This window comes from Monodon monoceros, unplaced genomic scaffold (assembly GCF_005190385.1).
Source record: "Monodon monoceros isolate NGI ecotype Baffin Bay Population unplaced genomic scaffold, NGI_Narwhal_1 Super_Scaffold_7, whole genome shotgun sequence".
NCBI lineage: Eukaryota > Metazoa > Chordata > Mammalia > Artiodactyla > Monodontidae > Monodon > Monodon monoceros.
Genome location: NW_021703784.1, coordinates 68089099 through 68106941, shown reverse-complemented (window position 1 = coordinate 68106941; position 17843 = coordinate 68089099). Strand labels below are relative to the sequence as shown.

The window sequence follows — 17843 nt, the reverse complement described above, 5'->3', positions numbered from 1 at the left end:
ATGTTGACTGATTCCTTGCCAAGTCAGCCACTGAGAACTTTTTCTTGATCGACTCTTACACAGAGACAATTAAAGGCGAGGGGGAGGGGGGGAAAGCTTGTAACTTTTTAAAAGAATTAAACTTCACAGTACTCTAAATCCCTCTCCCTCTTAAATCTTCTCTTCTACTTTTAACCCCCCTCTTCTTCACCCTTACTTCTCCCTCTCTGGCCTTTTCCTTTTTCTCTCTCTTCTGATCATTCCCTGTGATATACTCAGTTGCTCTAATGTATTCATTTTTACTTTTGGTATTGATACAATATGTTCTGGAGACATAGCTTTCCAAAGATTATATTCAGATATACAGATTCAAACCAGCAAAAAGGTTAAAAACATTTTAAAAATATGCTTATCAGCAGTGGAAAGAAAGCTGTTTGTAGCCAGCAGGTGAGCTGGAGAGTACTACAGGGTGTGGTAGAGATGGTAATAAATTAACTGGCAAGCCAAAAACTATAAAAAAAAAACAACCAGCTATTTCATAGCATAGAAGCATGACAGCTATGAAAAAAGGAGTGCCCCAGGGAATTCTTTTAGAGTTTGATTTTTTAAAATATGTTTGACATGAAAAATGTTTTAGTACAAATAAAACAACAACTGGTATTAAACTTACAGGGAGGAGGGTTATGGTTTAGAGTTAGTATGAATAAGGCATGATATTTAAAGAAAGAACAGCTCTAAAATGTTCTGAGAGGCAGCCCATGTTGATGGTTGGAATGGTGATTTTTTTTTCTCTATTTTTGAAGCATCATTAATTCAGCATCGTTTTGTGATTTTTTTAACCTGATAAGATGTCAACCAAAGAAATACTGTTTGACTTAGATTAGGATATTCTTTCTTCAGATAATTTAGTTTAAATATCAAGAGGATCAGTTGAATTATTTAAGCATAAAGCGGCAGTCATTTACCATAAAAAATAATTTGGCCTAGTTATCTTTTTTAAAAAGCTCATGTAGCACTGCAAACCAAAATCAACCTCATGGAAGGGGAAAAACAAGATCAGATATTTTGAACATTACTCCATAGGAGACTAGCACAGTATAGTGTTAGTGAATGCATTGTAGCAGCGCTCCATATGCAATCAGAAGCCAATTGTTACTGGACTGTGTACAAGCGCACACTGTGCTCAATGGTCTGATGAGGTATTATGGATATGATGCAAAGAGACTGTGTAGATTAGAAGCTTACAATTTGTTAAAAGTGAAAGCAACTTAACATTTACATTGGGCCAGCTGAGTGGAACTTCATGTGGCAAACAGGATGAGTTCCAACGAACCAGGGGCACCAGGAAGGCTCCAGGTATTAGTGTCCACGCAGAAAAAAAGGGGTTTTATTGCTTTCTAGTTGACTACCTTTATTACTGTGATTCTTTCTATACTTTTCATTATTATATTCAGCTTTTAGTGTGGAAAAGTTCATGCAAAACAGCATGATTATTGTAAATGTCAAAAATGTGTGGAGGAACAGCCTATTAAAATATAGCCTAGAGACAGTACATAACACTGACTTTAAATAAGTAGCTGAAGTCAAAGTGATACTCCATGAAATCACTGATATTGTATAATTTATCCATAAGTATTAATTTTGATTTCAATTGCCACTATCACAATACATTCCTCATCACTTTCTCTTGGTTCTTCAGGTTGTTCGCTTCATACAGCCTATGTTCTTAGGTCACAGAAGGTACTTCAGCCCCCCTGTTTAGGAGTGGTCTGGAGCCAGAAACACATTAAGATGTAGCATTGATCTCTGCTAAACCATGCTCAATCTCGACCAGACATTTAATGCAGATATCACATGTAAAATGTGTGTTTATTTAATCAAATCATCATCAGAGAATAAGTGATGGGTGCCTAGTGTGTGTGCATGATTCTGTACTAGGTTCCACCGGAAGTTAGTGCAGAAAAACATAGTTTCCACTCTGTTTGGGATACCAGGCGTTTCATAGAATGTTGGCAGATAAGATTAGCTTCTCTCTTACCCCTATCAAATTAAAGAGGTTGCATTTAATTTTTTTCCTCTATTTTTTATAAAATAAACATTAGGGTTATGGACAGTCAGTAATTCTTAATCTTTTTTGGACTGTAATACTCTGCCTTGCCTACCAAGGCAAAACGTTTTGTTGTTTTAATGTAAAAGCCTTAATGCTTTCTCAGTGAACTGAATGTCAGCCTGGCTTTAAGATATTTTTTTACTCTTAAAAAAATGATGTATTACAAGATTTGTAATGGAGTGAACATGCTTGACTTGCACATTTAATTTTTTTAACATCACATTCATGTTTTGCCAGTTTGCCTACCAGCTATCTGTTAACAAAAAGTTCCAAGGCAGCAGTGCAAGTCTGTGCCCAACTAAGCCTTTTGTTTCTGCAGATGTTTGGGCTTAGAGCAATGTTGTAAAGCTCCGGCAATCCAAGGACCATGTTTGTACTTGTCTGCTGTGATTCCCTGTTCATTGTCTAAACCTGTATGCATTGTTCTTTCCGACAGGTGATAACTACCCTGTACAGTTCATTCCATCAACAATGGCAGCTGCTGCTGCTTCTGGACTCAGCCCTTTACAGCTCCAGGTGAGTGCCAGAAGAAAAAAATGTGTGATCCGAGCCAGTACTTTAGTGGAAAACTGCTAACCAGCTGTATGCTAAATAATGGCCTGGATATTAAATAATTTTTTAAGCATAGCCTAGAAGGATTAACACCTTATGTACTTACCATACTGCAAATAGAAGAGAAAACTGTCAGTGTCAATATTTTTAAAGGAAAAATGACATTAGGACTCAGTACTGTATGTTCTCGATCAGGTAAGTTAATGGTTTTACAATTTTTTATGGCTGGTTGTTATGGTTGTTATTGGGTATGTAAGCTTTTTCCTTATCAATTCTTCGTCCACGTCTCCATTCATGTCCAATTAGCTTTTACACATAAGCATCAAAACAGAAAACAATGTTGGATATTTTCCTTCTTGCAGCTCATGGAATAGGGGGTTGTTATTACCAAGTTACTTTAACTATTTGGAAAATGTGAACACTTTGCTCCTGAATATGTGTATTCTCGTCCTCATCCTCATGCCAGGTCAAAAGTCTGGGCATGGTGTCTGACCAAATTCTGGGTTAGTGTTCTTTACCTATGGAACTAAAATTGGAGAGAAAGTGTTTTGGAAGCTAAATTAAAAAATCACTTGTACCTTCTCTTCTTCATAGTAAAATGGTGCGGGGGGGGTGGTTAACAATAGGACTAAGTAATCTTTATACCCTTCTAGCACTGCCATCTTAATGGGAAATTGACTTTAAATATGAGTGTATATTTTAACAAAAACAAAAAGATAATATCATTAAAATAATGGTTAAACCTTCAGTATTTGAACATTTAGAAAATGTATGGTAACTTGAATTTCAATACAGTGGATAGAGATAGTTTTTATTCTTATAATTTACTGTGATTTTTTTTGAATTTTCTTAAATAGTCTAGGGAATAGCATCTAACTAGGCATTTTTGTTTCTTCTTTGCTGTTACTCATATGACTTGAACGTAAAAAATGTACAGATATTTTACCGTGAAAAAGTATCATTTTGAGTATCTTCAACTGGGTCTACAAATAAAGAATTTTTGCAGTACTTTGAGAAGTTTTTGTCATAAGCCTCATCCAGAAAGTCTTGAAGATGTTGTCCATTATGGACTGCCTAGCAGAGCTAGACATTTTGCCTAATGAAAGCAGCAACGCTACCTCTCTTCTAAACCCTCACCTTCTCTACTACTGACAGGGGAACTTACTGCAGTTGGTAAAAATATAAAAAGAAACCTCACTCATAATCAATCTAATCTATTTCTCCTTTTTTCATAGCTATGCTATCGCGTGTCTTCTTGAGTCAGAGGCAAAAATAAGAAAGCAGTTTGATCCTATAATCAAGTTTCTGTGAAAGAGAGTATCTGGGTCCTAAACCTACTTTTATTCTTTGGTGTGGTCAAGACCCTGGGTTTAGAAATACGTGTTCTGTTTCATGAGTTCTGACAGTATGTTTTGTCTTTTTTTTTTTTTTTTTCTGAATATGCTACTAAACAGAAAGGTCATGTCTCCCACCCACAAATTAACCCAAGGCTAAAGGGCCTAAGTGACCGTTTTGGCAGGAGTTTGGACACCTTTGAACATGGTGGTGGCCACTCTTACAACCACAAACAGATTGAGGTATGAATACTTCCATTGGTGCTTCATTGGGTGGGGGACTGGATTGTTCAGTCATATTCTAGGCTTTTTTTAAAAAGTAGCAAACAACCTAAACACTAAAACATAATCTCTCCCTTTTTCTCATTCCTAAGGAGGCTCATTTTTGCTCCTTTTTCTTTCAGAGAAAAAGGCAAACCCCAGACCAACGCCTCTGAAATACATTGTTTATTGCTATATATTTAAGCAAATTCTTTACATTATGAGTGCTTTCAAAACCATCTTTATTTCCCTTACTCTTTTTTTTAATGTATAATGCTGTATAGTAGTTAAAAAACACTTAAACATTAAAAGAAAAAAAAACTCATTTGACCATGTAACAACCCTATGGAGTTGATAAAACATAATTCTGCTTTCACAGACAAAACAATGGAGGTTCAGAGAGGTCAGGTTATTTAACCAAGGTTACGAAATATTCTTGGAGTCAGAGTTATTATCCAGGATTTCTAACTCTACCAAATTCAGGTTTTCAAATTTAGTTTTCTCTGGCTGAAGTGAGGTTGGGTGCCTGGGCCTGACATAAACTACTATAGTAGCTCCTTCATATGTAACTTTCAATAAAGCTCTTTGTTGTTTTTGTGGGATATTCTTACTACATGGGAGAGGATGGCTCATACGGCTCTTTTGAAAACCAAACCCCTTTCTCCTATAGGGACCCAGTCCTCCTCTCTCCATTATCATGCTTAATTCCTCTCCTGTATCATTGGAGTACCTCTCGGGGTACTATCAGATGCTGGAGGGTTGCTAGCTATCTGTTGAGTCACAAAAAAAGGAGACAGGTTATCTCACACTGAAATACACTTTAACTTTCTGGGTTAGATCTAATACTACATTTATGTTCTAACCTAGGATGGTAAACCCAGTTTAAAAAGAAGAAAACAATTACATCTAACAAAGTTGTATATTCAGCTCCTATTGGCTCTGCCTGTCTATACATATCAACTACTATGTGATCAATAAAGTGTCCCTTTGACATTATCTTCTCTGTTGCTTTTAAATCTGCATTTTTGGAAAATGATAGAGAAAGCTCACTTCTAAGAAGAAGGAAGAGGACAAGATCAAAGGACACCTTGGAAGTAGCCTAAGGAGGAGTTCAGACCTTGTTGCTTGCCTTCTTCCTTTCCCTTTCCCTTTGATTATAAGAAGTATATAGGGGGTTTCCACCCAGACATGACAAGGCATATACTGTTAGAATATCTGCTGTCTTCTGTACAGCCGGAAGGGATGTCTTTTCTAAGGCTTTCTTTTGGCTGTAGAGAAGGTGCCATATTTCTGGACGTTCTAAAAATCTACTGTGCTTAGGATTGGCAAGCAGTGAGATAACTGGACGTTAAGAACGAGCCTTTCTGTGTGATGACAGTTAGCAAGCTTACCTACACAGGACAGGTACTTTGTTAAATTTTTAAGTGCTTGAAAGAATGTAAAAGCAAGTGGCCTTGGCTCAAATTAAAAACTTCCTCTCCTCTTGACTTTTATTTTCTCTTGAGGTGTTGGGTTCTATCCCATCAACCTTCCCTTAGCCAGTTTTCTACCCAGTGTCTTCTTTTACTAATTTTCACTTAGGTTGACTTCTCTTCCCCCCACCATCACAGACCTCTGATGCTATCAAATCTGGCTTCTGTTGGGTTTCTGGAAACCATGATGTCATATATGTGAGTGCCAGATCCGTGTAGTGCTGTAGCAATGCGGATCTAGGAGCACAACATATGCCACATGCCTGCCACTTTAATGAGACTAAATACAGAATCTGGTAAGGCAGGGGGCCCTCATAGCTTTGCAGTGTAAGTTTGGGGTGGTTTGAGAGTTTCCTGGGTTTTGTTGTTGTTTTTTTATTCTTGCTCTGTTCTCTAGCTTCCACTTTTTGTACCTTTCCTTGCATGTCAGGAAACCTTTGCTTAGAAAAGATTGACCTGGTTTGAAAGGCAGGTTTCTCAAACTATCCTGGTATGAGTATAGCATGTTTATTGGGACTTCCATGAACTGCACAGTGGACACCCATATCTAACCTGCTATAGACACTAACATTTTAAATCTTGAGCAAAAGTAGAGAGAAAATTTAATAATATCTTGCTTTATTGATTTTAAAGTCTACTTTCTTTTCTAGCCAGGGTTTTCTCCATTCCTTTGACAAGCTAAATGTCACAGCTGTGTCAACTGTGGATAGGATTATGATAAATTGTGGATACTAAGCATTACAATTATGTTAATAGGTTTTATTTCTAATCAGAGATTCTTAGGAAGAAAGACCATAACACATATATACCACCACCACCTCCACACACACCCTGCTGCATTGCTCAGAAATGGTTCTCTCTACCTGATGTACAGTTAACTTGTCCTTCAAAGGTTGTCACTTTTAACATTAATGAGCCTGGGTAATCTTAACAGTATAGTTATACTCTGGAAGCCTGAAATTTTGTTATCAGGTAGAGAAAAGGTATTTAAAGTGGAGAGATCCTCCTTACGTTAGTATATTCCAGTTCTTTCTTTCTTTAAAATAAGAAAGACACAAAAGTTTTTTTGCTTTTTGGTTTTTTTTTGGTACTCCGTGCTGATCTAAGGCATAGTTTTCTCTGCCTCAGGGGCACGATATTAGGAGAGAGAAGGCCAAAGAATGCTATTTTTAGTTGAACAGTTCAGCAGATGGAGGCATGAATACTCATATATCTGAAGGTTGAGGGGCTTGAACCATTAATTTTGATAATGTATTTAACCCTTGGAACAATCAGAAACTGTAACTCTAAGGTTACAGTGCTTTTGACCTTTAGAGAACAGAGGGCACTTGCTACAGTAAACAATATATTATATTTCTACTTATTCCAGTTCTCTACCCGTATAAATTTCAGGACCAGTTGCCATTTGCTTTCCTCAGCTATGTTAGCATTGGTCCTTCAAGTAAGTCAAAAGGGGGGGACCAGTATAATGAGGCAGTCATGTAAATATGGCCTTTAAATAGCTATGATGTTAGATTGTTCTGAAGAAATATTGTCTCAGAAACTAAGCTCAGAATGACACTTTTTTTTAAACGAAAGAGTGATTTTAATGTACTGATTCATTTTTTGTTGTTACTTTCAATGTGATAGGTACCTAAAGTAATTTGGTTTTGTTTTTTAATTGGAAGTAATGTTGCCTCATAGTTTATATTAAATACAATCTGGTACCATATCATGCAAAGTAATGCACCTGTCTCATGCTTTCTTATTAAATGATGCATGCTTCTCTTTAGCAAATACAACAGCTAAATATCACACAGTTTAAGAATTTCTAATTAAAATATCTCCACATGTCAGCATATTGGTAATGTATTATTTTAATCCATCTATTTTGTTTATGAAACAGTGACATATGTTTAGATTGTGAAATACATGAGCCTTAAAAATCACTTTATTGAAGAAAATTAATTCCTACAATACTGTCTCGGTAATGTGTTCACTCACCCAGTCAGTCATTGGTGGCACTGCCAGTCTTAATGTAGAGTAGACACACTTACTAGTTTTATCTGTGTAACAGTCTTGGAATGAAGCAATAACAGTTCTTTTTCTTAGTTCCAAACGATAGGGTTTTCTTCCTTTACTTTTTTTTTAACTCATTAATTCAAACCTGTCCCCCCAAAACACTTTTTGTTGCTTTTTTTTTTTTTTTTAATACAGTGAAGGATGGGACTGAGTGTATGAATAAGGGATTCTGAGAGACCAATCAAAATTAGAAACAAGCTAGTTACCTTTTCAAAGTTAGACATAGTAATTTGTTTGTCAGCAGGGAGATGTTTGGGTCAGCCCTGAAATAAAGTGACTGTCAGCAGTTATTCCTACAAGACAAGTAATTTCACTCAATGTATTACTGACAGATTGCTCACCTCTCTGAATCACCAGAGAAAACAAACTTAATATTGTTACAGGCAGAGTTTCTGTCTTCATTAGCTGCAGAGAATGATTTTTATCTAGCATTCAAAGACTACCAAGCTTTAGTTGGAACATATTTTAACCAAGTTCTTATAATGACAGTATGGGTGGTAGCCTAAATGAAAGGAAGTAAATATGAAAATTAAAAAAATCAATATAAATATATTTTCACTTTTATTTGATGGGTATTATGTGTAGTTTTGGGAAGATTTGAGGAAAGGAGTATAATCAGAGCCTTAAAACACTAGAAAAACCTATCAATCAACCATAAGTTATTCTTAAATGAAACTATTAAAGTCTTGCGAAGTTTGCAAAGATGGAGGAGAACAATTGAAATTTTGCAAAAGTGAATACAAACACATATTTTATTTAAATGATATTGTCAGTTTTCATGCTACAACTGGAAAGTGAAGAAGTGCCCATCAACATTGAGAATGCTCCATTTCTATTTTAGTTCCAGCCTGAATCTTTATGATATTATATATAGATGCTCTTCTCTGGCTCAAACCCTGTCTTCTTGTTTGAAATCGTAAACATGCCTCAGTTCTGTGGAGAAATGAGAGGGTGAGTTAGCTGGGCTGAGTGGGCTTTGGAGGTTGTGATTTCTAATAGAGGGGTGAATAAAGAGTTGATCAGAGTGACCTATTACTAGCTACCTGATAGAGAAAAAGGAATGCACTGATTCAAAGCTTGTTCTGAGGATGCCAACCAGGGGGTTGTGCTTTGAGGGGAAATGCTTGCTTTTCTCATAATCAGCCTTTTCTCACCTACTTTGACTTTAAGAGTGTGATGGAATTTGGAAGGACCGTTGATTAGATGAGCTGTGGACTAATGGAATGAGCTCCATTTTGGAAACAGAATCTTGGATTAGAGTTTCCGCTATTACTTGCTATGTTGTCCTATACTGTTCTCAAATAACCTTCTTTTTTCAGTTTGTTCATTGTAAAAAGGGGATAATATTTATTCCCAGGGTTGTTGTGAATAGTAAATGGGTTAACGGGGCATGTATTAGATTTCCACAAAAATTCATTATCAGAATAGGAAAAACCTTACCAACGTCCCAATGAGCAGTCATTTCTACTCTGGCTTTGCTGCCTAAGTGCTTCTGAGGGGCAGCTCTGATCTACTCTGATCTAGCTCTGATTCAGAATGTGTCACTGAATTCAGGGATTTTTGTCTATTTTGTTTACTGTTGAATCTTCAATGTTGCCTGGGACAGTAGTTGGTAAAATGAATGAATTAATGAATTCCCTCTTTTGGTGGCAGTCTGGGACTCAAGCTTCTTTGGAAATTTTTTTTTTTTTTTGGATATGTTCAGCCAAGTGCTCTGTCTTTAGGAGGGATTATTTCATGTAAACAACTTTTCATTTCTAGGTAGGCTTCTTAAGAAAAATGGCAGGTGTCAAGTGAATCTTGATGGAGATTAACAAAATATAGGCAGATCAGAGAAGGATGCAAAATATTAAGACATTTCCTAGTGTTTGGAAATCTGACTTATTTTATTCAATGAAGCAGAATAAGTTTATACTACCATTTACAACATTACTAGCACTTAAAACATTGGGTAAACTTGATTTTCTCTTAGAAATTTTGTCTTCAGTTGATTTTCAGGTAGTATCTAAAAGTTGAGAGAGTATGGCTCTTCTCACCAAGCTCTGTTAATCACTGTGTTTAAGTTATTTGATTGATGGGATGGTTAGCTGTACTCACAGAGATGGTTTAGTAGGAGTCCAAGACCTTGGAATTACAAAATCAGTGCCATCCTCTATCTTTCCTCATGTAACATCTCCACCAACATTCATTTAGCTCCAGCCTCACTAATTAATACACACAACAGGGAACTCCCAGTATCTGAATACTTGTATTTAAACAGACTGCTTGTAACATGCAGTGGTTTCTAAAATAATGACAGGTATTTCTATTCCTGTTTTTACCAAACTGGAGTTTTGAGGTATTGTTTGGTTGGTATCATGTATCATATATTGTATGCTTATGTGTTATAATGAGCTACCTTGAAATTAAGAGAGATGATGTGATTAAGAACATAGGGGAAGGTTTGAAAGCAAAACATTCTAGTGTTTTAGAAAATGCTTCACTCCAGTTTCCAACCACAGAATAAGTCAGGATATGCAACATTCAGGAAATTTAAATCAGAAAAAGATGTGATGAAATATTTTGACATGTTGCGTAACAGAAGAGACTGAGCAGAACAAAAACATTTTTAAACCATTTTATTGAAGTATGAGTGACATACAAAAGCTGTACATACTTAATATATACAACTGGATGAGTTTGGAGATAAGTATGTACCTGTGAAACCATACCACAGTCTATGCCGTAAACACCCATCACCTACAGAAGTTTCCTCTCACCATTATTATAATAATAATAATTATTATTATTACTATTTTGTGTGATAAGAACATTTAACGTAAGATCTACCCTCTTAGCGAGTTTTTAAATATACAATACAGTGTTATTAACTATAGGCTTTATGTTATACAGTAGATGTCTAGGATTTACTTACTTTGCATAACTGAAACTTTGTGCCCTTGACTAATACTTCCCATTTCCCCTCTCCCACCCCCTGGCAACCACCATTCTACTCTCTGATTCTATGAGTTTGACTATTTTAGATTCCTCATATAAGTGGTATCACATAGTATTTATCTTCTGTGTCTGGTTTAACTTAGCATAATGTCTTCCAAGTTCATCCATGTTGTTGCAAATGGCAGAATTTCCTCCTTCTTCTTTAAGGCTCAATAATATTCCATTTTATGTACATATTACATTTTCTTTATCCATTCATCCATCAATGGACGTTTAGGTTGCTTTCATGCCTTAACTATTGTGAATAATGCTGCAGTGAACATCGGAGTGAAGATACCTCTTTGAAATCTTGATATCAATTCCTTTGGAGATATATCCAAAAGTTTCAGGCCTTACATTTAAGTCTTTTACATTTAAGTCTTCCATTTCAAGGTAATATTTTTTTGTATGGTTTAAGATAAAGGTACAATTTCATTATTTTGCTTGTGAATATTCAGTTTTCCCAATGCCATTTATTGAAGAGACTATCCTTTCCCCACTGGGTATTCTTGTTACCATTGTCAAAGATCATTTGACTGTATTTGTGTAGGCTTATTTCTGGGCTCTCTATTCTGTTCCCATTGGTCTATATGTCATTGTATGTCAGTATCATTTTTTTTATTACTATAGCTTTGTGATATATTTTGAAATCAAGAGGTGTGAGGCCTCTAGTTCTTGTTCAAGTTTGCTTTGGATATTTGGGGTCTTTTGTGGTTACATGTGAATTTTAGGATTTTTTTTTATTTCTGTAAAAAATTCCATTGGGACTTTGATAGGGATTGCATTGAATCTGTAGATCACTTTGAGTAGCATGGACATTTTAACAATTTTAATTCTTCTAATCCAAAAGGATTTTTTTGTTTTTTTTTTTTGTGGTACGCGGGCCTCTCACTGTTGTGGCCTCTCCCATTGTGGAGCACAGGCTCCGGATGCGCAGGCTCAGCGGCCATGGGTCATGGGCCCAGCCGCTCCACGGCATGTGGGATCTTCCCGGACCGGGGCACGAACCCGTGTACCCTGCATTGGCAGGCAGACTCTCAACCACTGCGCCACCAGGGAAGCCCCAAAAGTATTTTTAAGTGATATTTTAATTAAAAAGGGTTGAGAAGCTGGATAGATTCCCCTCATAGGTGTGCCCCAGTGAGGGATAAAACTTCTGACCAGTAGAGCTAGCAGATACTTACTACTATTCTGCCAATTCTTCCTTTCTGTTTTACTTGTAGAAAAGTTCATATCCTACAGGTATGCATGTTTATGCAAATCCATATAAAATGGAAATTCAGGGAATATTTATAACAATTTAAGCTCTCTGTACTGATTTGAAACCATCTTGCTTTATTTTGACTGTTCTAGATCATTAGGATTAAGATAATAACCAGATTCCCTTATATATCTTCCAAGCCTAAATGGCACTAATAATGGATTATTTTCTCTATTAAATGTAAACAAGCACTAAACACCTACTGTGTATTAAACATCTACTGTACTGGTTGCTGTATGGATAAAAAAGTCATATGTTTCCTTCTTTCTTTCCTTTCATAACTGGTGACATCAGTACAGCCATCTTGAGTCACACTGAGAGGAATTAATTTAACATTCTTTTTTTTCCAGCTGTATAAGTACCAATTCCTTTATATTTACAGTCATTTAATGCTGGTTTAGCTAAATATTTACATTTCCTTTTAATAGACAAAAATGGAGGGAACAGCTAAATTTATTTCCCAAGGCTTCCACCCTCTTGGTCATTTGGTGAAGTAAAGACTCAGTGAAAATTCTTAATTTCCAGTATACTGCACTGAGTTCATTTCTTACTGTGTGTTTCTCTTATAGCACCAGCTATAATACCTGTAAACAACCTTTGATGTCATAATATATATTAACCTAGACCATGATCCTTGGTATCAGTAATTTCCCTAATGCAGTTTACTCTGGAGCAGAATGAACTAAAAAAAAAAAAAAAAAAGATAGATATGGGGCCTTCCCTGGTGGCGCAGTGGTTGAGAGTCCGCCTGCCGATGCAGGGGACGCGGGTTCGTGCCCCGGTCCAGGAAGATCCCACATGCCGCGGAGCGGCTGGGCCCGTGAGCCATGGCTGCTGAGCCTGCGCGTCCAGAGCCTGTGCTCCGCAACGGGAGAGGCCACAGCAGTGAGAGGCCCGCGTACCGCAAAAAAAAAAAAAAAAAAAAAGATAGATATGGATACAAGTTTTATTGCTTAAAATGTGTATGTGTTAACTATCTCAAACCCTCCGAAGTGCAAACATACAGTGCTCATTTGAAGCCAGATTAGAACAGAGTTGCTTTTAATCTAGAAAATCCATTTGGGGGATATTTATCAGTTTTCACTCTAATTCACTTATTCATTTAAATTAAACAAATAATGAAGTATTACATCTTTTCTTTTAAAATTCCTATTACTTGAAATTATACCTGTTAGCTTTGAATGACTGTGACAATGTCATGAAATTTATTGTCTCTTGGAGTTGCATCAAAATCTTTTTTTAAAAAGAAAACTTATAAATGATCATGCTCAGGAAATTTGAAAAAGTTTGTGTGAAAATCGAAACAATGAATTTACTTATTCAGTTATTTAACAAGTATTTATTTAGTGGCTATAATGTGCCAGGTACTGTTCTAGACCAGTAGTCCTCAACCGGAGGCAATGTTGCCCACCAGAGTTCAGTTGACAGCGTCTAGAGACAGTTTTGATTGTTATGACTTGGGGTGGGGGTGGAGATGCTACTGGCATCTAGTGGGTAGAGGTCAAGGATGCTGTTGAATATCTTACAATGCACAGTTTAGCCCCTCACAAACAAAAATTATCCAGTCCCAGCTATCAGTAGTGCTGAGGTTTAGAAAACCTGTGTAAAACAAAGTCTTTGTCCTAGGGAGTTTACATGCTAGCTGGGGAAAGAGAAAATAGGGAAAGAAATATTTAATAAAGAGTTGGGATTGCAAATCTTACTCGTCTTAACAGAAATATCCCACCTACCTATCTACCTGTCCACCTGAACCTGTATGTGCAGGTTTAAAAAGACTGAGACCTATATGATTGTTTATCCTGAGTTCTTTGCTTCGCTTTGATCTTCAAAACTAAGACTTTTATTCTAGTCAGTCACTTCTGGCTAGAACAGTCACAGTTCTCCTCAGGCTCATTTTCTCAATTGTATTAAGCACACCATATACTCTGGCTTTTGGTAAAGTAATATTATTTCTGACTATAATAGTGTATAAATCTATATTTCCAAGTGAAGTAAATATGAAATTTGGTGAGGACATGGGAGCTGTTTATTAGTTTTTATAGGATGCTATTTGTTGACATCCCATAGGATGAGTGGAATCACTCTTGGCAGAGAACCTGTATTTGATGTGTGACTTGGATATTACAAAGGAAGCCTGCCTTTCTTTCTAAAAACAAAACTAAACAAAACAGATTTAAGAATAGTATGAATATTATATGTATGTATGTATATACGTATACCTACATATATACGTATACATACACGTATATAATACGTATTGCATAGTATTTTAAAGTTTAATAAGCAATTTATATTTAGGCTTTATAATAAATATGCTTTAATATTATCCCCATATTTTAGAAGAAGAAAATGAGGCTCAGATGGAAGTGACTTGGACCAGATTACTTATCTATTAAACAAAACAGGGCCATAATGCGTGGTTTAAGTGCATTTTAAAATTTACTTCTTGATCAGGATTCTTTGCTTTAAACTGTGCTGTATGTAGGTATGTAGGAAGCACAGTCATTTAGAAGCTTTCCTGCATGACTTATTCTCCTCTTATTATAATATTCAAGTGAATTAAAAATAATCTAATTGAACTATAAAGGGGAAAAGTTCAAAGCCAGCATCACATTCTTGGGATCTCAAAGAGTTCATGTATTTTTCCAAATTTCTAGTTAACTGTCCAGAAGAAGCTTCAAGCCTAATAGAATTAACCAATATAAGAATTATCATGAAATATGTCTTATTCTGTAGCTTCCGTTTGAGGAAAATGCTTAGAATGTTTTTGCTGAATGCTGAGCTCTATTCTTTTGAGAGTTTCTGGGCCTGTCTTAACATTTCAGTTTTGATGAGTCTCCTGGAGTAGCTGGGGAGTGTGTCCTTACCCGTGCCTAGCCTGTGCTGCTGTCTGAGCGCATCCGGCCGGTTGCATGCCAGCAGATGAAGCAGATGCTCGACCACACTGGAATGGTGCGCCTGCTGCATCAGGAGCTGGGGATTCCTCCTGACATCTGGACTTTGCTGGGTCGGGAAGCCTGCCTCGGGCCAGGAGGCTGCGGGAGCTGTGGGGCAGAGAGCGTAGAGTCTTTGCTGCTCTTTAAGCGATTAGGGCACTGAAGCAGCAATAATATTGAATTATCGCTTGGCTGCTTTCTTCTCCGCAATCTTGGGACAATAGAAGAGTCAGGAAGGAGCATTTACAGTAAAGCCATGTTCAGAGAGACAAGACTAATTATAGAGCATTAAAGAGCTTTATTTTAAATGATTTAATTTACAGACACCTCTGGACAGTATATGAAACTTTTTAGAGCCATAAACCCGGTAGCTTAAAGAGACTTTTCTAATTTAAAACGGCTAGTATGGAACCATTATTTCAGCAGTTTTCTAATTTTAGAAAGTTTGGTCAAGGTGTGCCACTGAAGATACAGCATCTGCTAAAAAAAGAGAAAATGTACTGATGCTTGTAGCTGCCGGGGAAAAGTTCTCTAGCTTGAGGGGAAGGAAGACTTTAAGAGATTGACTGAATCATGCACTGGCTTTTTCAGTTTCACTTTATCACACTGAAAACTGGTCTGCATTTGCTACCCAGAGCTGAAACCATCTATTACACCAATTTCCTTTATGATATGTGTTATTTAAGCACAATAGATGTGGAAATGGGTAGTTTAAAATGTATTTTGTGATGAACAGTTGTCACATTATGTTGCTTTTCCTCTTATAATTTTTCATTAGTGAGACCTCTGTGTTCAAAGAAGCCTTCTTATAAACAGATTATGGCCATTTGTGTTCACAGTAATATATTGGAGAAGAACGCTATGTTGCTCTCACTTAACCTTTAGTATTCTAAGGGGGTTATATTTAATTAACACTGGTGAGAGACTGACCTGAGAGGCTGTGGAAAGCGATTGAGCTGCATTTTCCAAGCTCTGCTCTAGTCAGCTGGGAGAGAAATAAAAAAAAAAAAAATTAGAAAGTACTATTTTCTGAAATTTCCTCTAACTAAGCTGTATTTCAACGGGCCATTTAATGCTCAAATGGACAAAGGTATTACTTCAGTCATTGAATTGTATCAAACTCCTTCTCAGAGGCCCAGTTTAAAAACTCTATAGGAAAAGTGGTTTAGCATCACATTCTCAATGGATTATTGCTAGATCTGCTTAAAAATAAAAAAGCCAATAATTAAAAAAAAAAGAAGGAGAAACACTCGCTGTCACTAAATGGAGTGGAGCATGTGCCCCAACCAGTCCTCAGTGTACTGGGATTGCCCTCCAGAGTTTAGGAGCTCCTTAGACCACGTAGAAAAAGATACTCCTCTCTGAAGTGCTCACCTGCTCAGAACGCCTTCCTCACCTCCTAGGAAGTGTTTGCTCCAGGGCCCGAGGGGCAGTCCCTGAATAATAAATGCATAGTTATATCACTGGCTTAGACATAGCACAACAGAGAGAGTGAGAGCAAGAATGAGAAGCTTTGTTGAGAAAGTAGAGGCCTAGATGTGACTGATTTGGGTGAAAGTCCTCTACTTTTCCATCCATGTATCAACGGTTTTAATAAAGAGGCATTGCTTAGTTGCAGAACAAAATAGTCATATATAACTCATTTATATCCAACCATACTATTCCTGATTTTAGATCCACCTCTGCCACGTTTACTGATTATGAACACTTAACACCAAATATAGATATACTTCACTGTGGAACAGGAAAACGACGTATATCATCAGGTGATGATTTGCCACTTGTATTCGAACAACATGCTCACTCTTTATTTAGTAGCTAGCTTGTTCTCTGACATGCTTTCTGTCTGTATGATAGTGAATGGCTTGAGGTTTCAAGAAATCGGTTCCACAAGACCTCTTCGGTTAAAAGAACTGTGTGACCAAGAGCTAACGTCCTCTAAACTTCAGTCTCCTCAGCTATGAAATGGGGATAATGAAACCTCCCATGTTGTGAGGATTAAATGAAGTAACATAAACACCATTTCTCTCCACATCCTTATACTTGTATCTCTCTTATTACTTCATTAATTCAACATATTTTTAGAACACGTACTATGTACTTAAGGTACTCTGGTAGGCAAGCAAGCTAAACAAGTTCCTGTCCTCTTATAGTATAGTAATAGCCTAGGGACGAAAGCAATTAAATGAGCAATACTTCAAAGTGATAAGAACAGATAAGGTATGGCTGACCATTTGGTACATGTGTGTACAAGTATACTTATTTATTGGTTGGCCAAGCTGGTTGTGTATAGGTTCTTTGAAATCTTTTTGCCTTAATGCCTATGCCTGATGACCTCACCTAAGTTAAAAAAGCATGAGGCCCAGTGCAGGGCTCTTTAGCAAGAAGTGATGATCAGAAAGCAATTAAGGTACTTTAAACTGGACTTGCCACCAATCAAGAAAAAGTGCCACAGGACTTCCCTGGTGGTGCAGTGGTTGAGGATCCACCTGCAGGGGACATGGGTTCCAGCCCTGGTCCGGGAAGATCCCACGTGCCGCGGAGCAACTAAGCCCGTGCACCACAACTACTGAACCTGCTCTCTAGAGCCCGTGAGCCACAACTACTGAGCCCACGCACCACAGCTACTGAAGCCCACGCACCTAGAGCCCATGCTCCGCAACAAGAGAAGCCACTGCAATGAGAAGCCTGTACACCGCAATGAAGAGTAGCCCCCTGCTCGCTGCAAGTAGAGAAAGCCCACACACAGCAATGAAGACCCAACACAGCCAAAATAAATAAATAAAATTAATTAATTAAAAAAAAGAAAGAGTGACACAATATTGAAAGAAAAGCCTTCACAAATAGACAATGAGATTGTCAAACTGCATAGATTTTCAGAGTCAGAAAGGCGTTTAGAGC

General features: G+C 37.1%; 1 protein-coding gene across 9 annotated transcripts in view; it reads left to right on the top strand.

The window, feature by feature from the left end:
• SOX6 (SRY-box 6) overlaps positions 1-17843 on the top strand; it is a 691286-nt gene that overhangs the window by 564708 nt on the left and 108735 nt on the right. For 8 of the 9 annotated variants that reach the window (XM_029207695.1, XM_029207698.1, XM_029207700.1 and 5 more), the window contains one exon: positions 2526-2605. In XM_029207695.1, the coding sequence (XP_029063528.1) occupies positions 2526-2605 (80 nt within the window). Of the gene's footprint in view, positions 1-2525; positions 2606-4095; positions 4219-17843 lie in introns of all 9 variants that reach the window. The other variant, XM_029207704.1, reaches the window with a different exon arrangement.